An 8,155-nucleotide genomic window follows, 5' to 3' on the forward strand; every position below is an offset into this window, starting at 1 on the left:
TATATATATATATATATATATATATATATGTGTGTGTATGTATATATATATACGGGGGCTTCTTTCAGTTTCCGTCTACTAAATCCAGTCACAAGGCTTTGGTCGGCCCGAGGCTATAGTAGAAGATTCGCCCAAGGTGCCACGCAGTAGGATTGAACCCGGAACCATGTGGTTGGGAAGCAAGCTTCCTGAAGGGCCAAGTGGGATAAAATGCTAAAGATAATACTGGGGTAAAAAGAAAAAAAAAACACAGAGAAATATAGCAACTGTACTTAAAGAAATGATATAAAATATATAAAGATAAGTTCGAAGAGATTTCATTTTTATAAAAATCGTGGGCGGAAAGCGTAGAATGTGAAAATAATGGTGGAAGGGAGATAACTCTAAGCATCTTATTAAACCGCTTTTCACACGGAAGTGATCGATAAAATAAAGAACTAGTCAAGTTCAGCGAATGATTTAATCATCTATAACGAAATCAAAGGACCTGAATCTATAAGTTTTAATAAAGTATTGAGATCGATCACATCTATATGCACGCACGTTGTTCATGTTATCTTTAGCTGGAATTATGCATGGGCTGACGATGCCAGACACAAAAATAAGGAGAGAGAAGAATAGGGACAGTAGTGGGTATTGAGGAACTAGAGGACCTCTGGGGTTCGAAAAGCTGATTTTGGGTAATTGGGTATCAACATTGTAAACAACATGTTCTAGCGGTGTCTTGGGATCTTTTCCCTTGAATAAAATTAGTGCCGTTGTTTGTCAACAACAACTATCGGCGGTAGTTATTTATGACATCGTTCGTGCGTCTGTACTGGTTTTAGCTTTAGGGTTAGGGTTTGGGTTTTAGAGTTAGGGTTAGGGTTACGATTTGGCAAAAATACTCATAACCCTAACCCCTTTAAATCAACATCCTCTTTGTATTTTATATCTTACTTGCAGTCACCCAGCCTTTGCCCTGGGCTGTACTGTACTCACATGCATCTCTTGTAATGCCCAGGAGTCAAATTGTGGCTAAAAGTTGCTAGTTGCCACTCTTCCTGAGAAAAAGGTCTAAATTCTAACCAATTTGTCGTTGTTCTGATGTTTCCGGTTCTCTGGAGCAAGCATTTCAGGCTGTGTTACTTTGAAGTTGTTCTGTTAACACCTGTTCTCTTAAGCAGGATTTTCTATCAGCTTGAGGCTCCAACCTCCCTTGTTTCTGTTCTGGTATCTTATGTTTCCTCAAGCAGGTAACAAAGGCTCTCTGTTGATAACAAAGGGCCGCTCCCTCAGAGTGAAAGGCAGACTGTATGATGCCTGTGTGCAAACAGCTATGCTACACAGTAGTTAAACATGCCTATACTTGAAAGAAATGAAGCTAGTATACTTCACTCGATGTGCAATATCAGTGTGCATGTACGACAGAGTATAAGTGTCTTGAAAGAAAAGCTGGACATAAGAGGCGTCAAATGTGGCATACAAGAGAGATGACTGTGCTGGTATGGGAATATAATGCATATGGCCGAGGGCAGCTGTGTAAAAATGTGCTGAACTCTAACTGTGGAAGAGATAGATCTAGGAAGACATGAGACAAGATGGTGAAGCATGGTCTTTGAACATTGGGCCTCACGGTGACAATGACAAGTGACCAAGACCTTTGGTGAGATGTTGTGCTTGAAAAGACCTGTCAAGCCAAATGAAATTATAGTCGTGGCCAATGCCAGTGATGCAGAGACTGCAACAGATACACCCGGACAAGTTTCAAATAAGTGGATTATACGTGGGCTACGACACCCTGCCAAGTGTAGTAACGGTAGAGGAGCTGTGGCCACTTACAATTGCTAAAGAAAAAACATGATTATTAACTGTATGAGAGAACTGTTAAATGAAACTGCGAGTTTTGGGGGACTCGTAAGCCATTTCATCACCTCATTGTAAGTAATTCATTTCATTCATCATTCGTTCTTTGTACCCCACATGCTGTATTGTTTTGTCTGTCCTTGTAGTGTCCCTCCTCTGTGTAGTGGCCGCATGTGCCAAATAAAGAAATCAGTCTGAAATTGGTTTCTGACTCGCATGTATGAACAGCGGGGTTTTAACTGCTACCAACTCAGCTGAGACATGCAACAACCCAGAACAGCAGTTTTCACTGCTGTCAACCAAGCTGAACCAATACTGTGATTTTTCATCACGCAAAAATGCTTTCTCCGCATATAACTCATAGCTAGTTATGCACATTTGTAATGTAGGGATATGTTTCGATGTCAGCTCAACACAGTATCATTTATGCTAAATAAATGAATTTATACTCACTACGACAGGATACATATCCACTACAGCGATATCAGAATGGAACTTTCTACAATGATTCATCTGCATTAACATCTGTAAGTCCCACTAACTCACACACTGTTTGTTGTTTTACTCTTCTTCTACCAGCATATGTGATGAGACAGAAGGGTGTCCATAAATAATCTTTACAACACTACCAAACTTCAAATTGGAATGGTAATTTATTCCCCACCCACCAACCTGTTTTCAGGAAAAAAAAGTGTATAGCGAGCATGACAGAGGTCAGATTAGTTTAAAACATACAAAAAAAACCCAACTTATTACCAAATTTATTTAATGAAAAGAGTGGTTAACATACAAACCAACTTTGCTTTTTGAAGTATTAAGATGAGAAGGACTAAATAAGTACCAAACAAAGTACAAACAGGTTGATATTGGGTTGTCCGGAAAGTTTATGCCGATTTGTAGTAGCTTACCTTTCGACTTATTTGCCATGAAACCACCTCAGTTCTGGGAAGAGGTTATTTTCAAGTTAAAGGAAAGATGGAGACGCATTGTGCAACAAAATGGTTCATATTTGGTTGATTAAAAATGTAATGGCAAGTATTTATTGACCTTTTTCTTTCCTTTAAGAATCGGCATGAACTTTCCAGACAACCCAATATAATTAAATGAAACAAAAGAATCTCTTATTCATAAGATGTTTTATGGTGAAAAAGAACTTTTAAAGAAAACAGTTGACCTATGCCTAAATCACAACACAACCACTTTATTGATGAAGATTTTCGTGTAAGCTGGTAATAGACAAATAGCTTGAGGGTTTATTGGGACTGATGTATTTTGCCATGTTCATCTTCAAAAAGATTGTATCATTAGTTTTCAATCGGTATGTAAATCCCGATTGTATTACAACATGTTCTGGTAAATCTTCTAAGGAGTTAGAACTTTCTTTCATATATTCATATTTTGTTCCATTCTTTTTCTGAAACATCAAGGTTACAACCATCGAAGAAGTATCTTTTGGAATATACAATTGCACTGCACAGTTTATTTCATAAATCCCATCTTGTGGAATATATATGTAAGTGTCGTCAACCAGCTGAATGTTGCCTACATTCTGCTGCCTACTTTTCTCCCAGTGCAAATTAGTTACTCTCTCTGAAAAAGAAATAATAATAATAATAATAACAATAATAATAATGGGTGTTTTGCTCAACATCCTTAAACAAACCTTATTCAGGGACCTTTTGAGCGGGATGGGCTACTCAACCTGAAAAAAATTCTAACTGGGCCCCACCTGCGAGGTCATGCGCTGTTTATCTTGATATGAGATCACCATGTCGCGCACATATGGTTGTGATGCATGTGCCAGGTGAACCCTTATCAGATGGGTAGTCATGATGGGTATATTAGGCTTTGTATATTTTACCCCAGTGTCACTTTGATGGCATGCACTGCTCTCTCACTCAATAATAATAATAATAATAATAATAATAATAATAATAATAATAATAATAATAATATGCACATTGCTATTTCTCAATTATACATCAACCAATATAATATTTGTGTTTATACAATTCACACACGAACATGTAGTAGCCTCCACACATACACAAGATAAACAAGCATTGAGCACACAGTATTTAAATGCCTCTAACAAAAGCTGCAACAAGTTTCTTTTATTTCTTTTTAAACAATGGAAAGGGACATCTGTGCTCATTTGATAAAGCTTTCAAGAAATATTGGTGAATTTCATTCTGTAAACCTTGGGCAAGCACAATACAAAAAAAAAGCCCCATTACACGACTGGAGGCAGTGTTCTGTCAAAAAGTTCACACTAAACAGAAGGACCCGTCCCTTAATGTCACTTCCGATACCCAACTGAAGGACACAACTTATAATGCACAAGCAATCCACAATACAAACACTAGGAGAGCAAAAGACTCAAGCACAAACTCCATAATAAAACATACTGATGCAGTGCAATACAGAAAGGGTTTGTACTTCCTAAGCAATAAATAAAAAGGAACACATGATGCGTAACCCTCTGTTGCAGGGTTGTGAATACTGTGTTGATGACAAGCATGCACAGCCCCTCCAAATGCGGGTAGACAAACCCCTTCCAAGCTTGAAGCAAATCTGTTTAGGTTAGTGATGAAAATCACTCCTTGCCAGTAAGGTTAAAATGAATTCTTCATGTAAAATGCAGACTAAAAACGGATTATACCACATTGTCTGTTACATGGGTCACCAAGGGACATCCCCAGGGAGGACTCAACTTCAGTTTAAAAAGTTGAAAATTGGAACAAACTCCTCTGAAAATGATCTTGAGGGAAATCAATCTTGACACCTTTCATTACTAACCCGGCTGAAACCGGCTCAGGCTCTCTAGTACAAATGTCTAGCTTTCATTAGCAAATTATGAGAAAGTGTGCAATAAATTGGTTAAAATTAACTTACCCAACTCAGTGTAACCCTCTGTTTTCAGTTGGAAGAAGGCATGGTGAGCTGAAAGATAAGAGAGAAAGTAGATGGGGAAAAAGAGATATATTTTAATACAGATTCAATATCAACAGAAGACTATTCAAAGAAAAGGGCACTTCCTGATCTATTTCATAAATTTAATATTTCTGATTATTATCTAATAAATAATTATACAGTATATTAACTGTTTCACAATCATCATTATCATATAAAAATGATCTACATAGCAAACAATTATTAATCATTAAAGAAAGGGAGCTAAGACAATATAAACATCCTTATATTACACCCATCACATAGTAGTTTCATGAGCTTTAACATGTTCAGTTGTACAGTAGCAATGCCTTGCTGGGAACAATAGTACAATTCTAGTAAACACGTACAGGAGGCTTCATCCTATCAAAGTGTCATCTGAAATCATGGTCCAGTTAATTATTGTAGACATTTCATTCACATATTTAATGATGTGGGTATTTTTGCTATTTATTTCTTTAGTATGTCTGATACTTTTCAAGTTGAAAGTATTGTTGCCTATTTTAAGACTGTAATATATTGAGGACATGTTTAGTGATTTCATTAACATTACTATGTGTTACGGTGTCAGAGAATTTTATAGACATATGGAAGGTGAAATGAAAACAATATATGCACTTACATTGTGGACGCGGTGATGGCTCAGGCTGTTGCAAAATGTTCACCTAAAGTGGAAAGAAAGAAAAGAAGATGAGAAAAGAAAAAGTAAAGATAAGATGGTAACTGATGCTGTTCATATTACCATCCTCTTTTTATATATACACATATGTTGTATGTATTGTTGGTTGTGGCTGGTCAGAAAGTTAACATTGGTTTCACACCTGTTATTGCACTTAACGATAGAGACACTTTCTAGACTTGTTGGCCAGAGGCTCACAATCTCTCTTCTAATGGACACAAAAATAGAGTCTTAGTCAGTTTGGTAATAATCCTTTCTACTAAAGGCACAAGGCTTGAAACTTACAGGGAGGGGCTAGTGGATAGTCGTTTACATCAATCCGAGTGTCTCACTGATATTTAATTTATTGACTCCAAAAGGATGGAAGTCAAAGTCAACCTTGGCAGAATTTGAACTGAGAATGTAAGGATGAGCGAAATACCGCTAGGTACTTTGCCTGGCGTGCTAATGATTGTCAGCTCGCCAGTTTGATAATAATAAAGACCCTTCTAGGAGAGATGAAATTATCTCCCATTGAATATATCGATATATTTAAAACACAGGATGTGTGTATGTCTGTGTGTTTGTCATGTCATTAAAACTCAAGATCCACCCAACCGATTTTAATGAAATTTTACACATGCAATACATAGGATCCATGGAGTGTCATGGGCCAAAAAAATTTTCAACTTCTTGCCTAATGCAAGCCTATGGGAAGATAAACCGCATTTTTAAAGCATTTCGCAGCATTAAGGCCTGTAACTTGAAGAGTTGCTTTCTTCCAAATTTGCAACAAACATTCATCAGGCTCCTCGAAGTGCTGTTGACTAAAAAATTTTTCCAACGCCGACTATGCCCCCCCACTACCACCACAAAAAATGCAGATTAATCAGATTTGAGTAGGTTGCACTGGGTTTTATCTTTGTTTTAGGCCATTTTCTGACAATAAAATATATTGACACTACTTATGAATTATAAGTAGTGTATAATATTTCATGAAAACTGCTTTTGTTCAATTTGGCAGAGGAAATGAAAAGAACATTAAAATTTTTGTCAACGCTCTGCTGATGCTTCATGTTACCATCCTGTGTACCACTGGGCCATGTATTTGTGTGTGCAGCTGGGTAAAGGCACAATAAATCCAGTCATCCATTCTCCAGAAGTGCCCTGTTGATATTTCATGTTTCCAATCCTGTGCAATGCAGTATGTCTGCTTTCTATGTCACCCATGTCTATTTATGTTTATAATGTTTAATATACATTAAAAGTGTATAAATTTTGAATTTTGTTTATAATTTTATTTTCGTTCTTGTTTGGACCCCTCTTATTTGTCCATGACAGCTTTTTTCCAATTTGGCAGCAATCAATTTCTTTACCTCCACCCACCAGATGGGGCAATTCTTTAGCTGAATAGTGCAGGAGCTAACTCCTGACCTGCTTCAAAATGTTTTTCACAACGCTAAGGAGAGATTTGAAGTATGCAGGGATACAGACATGTTGAAAATTTTCAATAAAAATTTGACATAAGATTTATAAATCTATTTGTTTTGGTAAAAAACATGGAATTTGGTCAGTTTTTTTTTTTTAAATTTGCTTAATTTCATTGAAACAGATAGTTAATTCTGGAACACCCTGTATGGTGTAGCATTGTTAATTGTTGCGTTGCTCGAGTAAATATTAACATCAAAGGTCTTCTCACCGTAAACGTCCCATCTTTTTGTTAAGCATAGTGTATCAAGGAGTATATTATCCAAAATGTATCTTTCCTTTATAGGTATGGCTGTGTGGTCGAGAAGCTTGCTTTCCAACCATGTCACTTTTGGTTCAGTCCCACTGTGCAGCACATTAGGCAATTCTCTTTCCTAGCAGCTGACCAAAGCCTTGTGTATTATATAATTGACATTACTGTATTGATATATAAAATAACACATACAACTCACTTATTGTCATATAATAAACAGAGGTTCGTGTATGAAATTGATCTTTTTTCTACTTCAATTATTACATGTTTTTTTCTTATAAAATACACACATACAGAAGGAGTAAATCTCTATATATGATAACACTTTGAATGTGGCTCCCGAGAAAGAGTAACAGTAATTACCCGATCAACGTGGCACCAGTGAGTTTAAGAACTCAACCAGGTACTATATTCTTCTAAGAAAAGCTATTTGTATTTTTGTTTGTTGTAATGCTTAAGTTCAATAAATCATGGTGCGTTTTAAATTTTCCCCCAAAATTTATTCACTTATCTCCCTTAGACCCGTCGTGTTTTTTGATAGGGTGGGGGCTGCACTAAATGCAACATTTTGGAAAAGGGCCCGTAGCTCCCTTGAATGGGGGAAGGCACATAAAGACTTGGGAATACTTCCATAGTCTTACCCGGAAAATTTTACACAAGAATTAACTTTTAGTTTTTATGTAGATAAAATTTCACCCCACCCCCATTGATCTTTTCACCCGCACGATTTTTACGAAGGAAAAAAAAAAAATCGGATCCCACCCCCTTTTTTTCCGAACGAAAATAAAGGATTTGCAGCATATTAGGAGATCAGAGTACTTGATTCCACGCAAAAAAATCCGATTTTTTTTTCCTTAGTGAAAATCATGCGGGTAAAAAGATCAATGGGGGTGAAATTTCCGAGGCTTCCACCTCACCCCGCCCTGATTTTGGAACCCAAAAAGGGTTTTGTAGTATAT

General features: G+C 36.8%; 1 protein-coding gene across 1 annotated transcript in view; it reads right to left on the bottom strand.

The window, feature by feature from the left end:
• Positions 1-2,966: 2,966 nt before the first annotated feature.
• The window catches only part of LOC106873363 (uncharacterized), an 8,490-nt gene continuing 3,301 nt past the window's right edge, over positions 2,967-8,155 (bottom strand). Inside the window, exons 2-4 of the mRNA XM_014920693.2 lie at positions 5,420-5,462; positions 4,741-4,788; positions 2,967-3,435 (exon numbers count right to left, since the gene is read on the bottom strand). Of these exons, the coding sequence (XP_014776179.1) occupies positions 3,047-3,435; positions 4,741-4,788; positions 5,420-5,462 (480 nt within the window). The 3' untranslated portion in view covers positions 2,967-3,046. The remainder of the gene's footprint in view (positions 3,436-4,740; positions 4,789-5,419; positions 5,463-8,155) is intronic.

This window comes from Octopus bimaculoides, chromosome 24, assembly GCF_001194135.2.
Source record: "Octopus bimaculoides isolate UCB-OBI-ISO-001 chromosome 24, ASM119413v2, whole genome shotgun sequence".
NCBI classification, from domain to species: domain Eukaryota; kingdom Metazoa; phylum Mollusca; class Cephalopoda; order Octopoda; family Octopodidae; genus Octopus; species Octopus bimaculoides.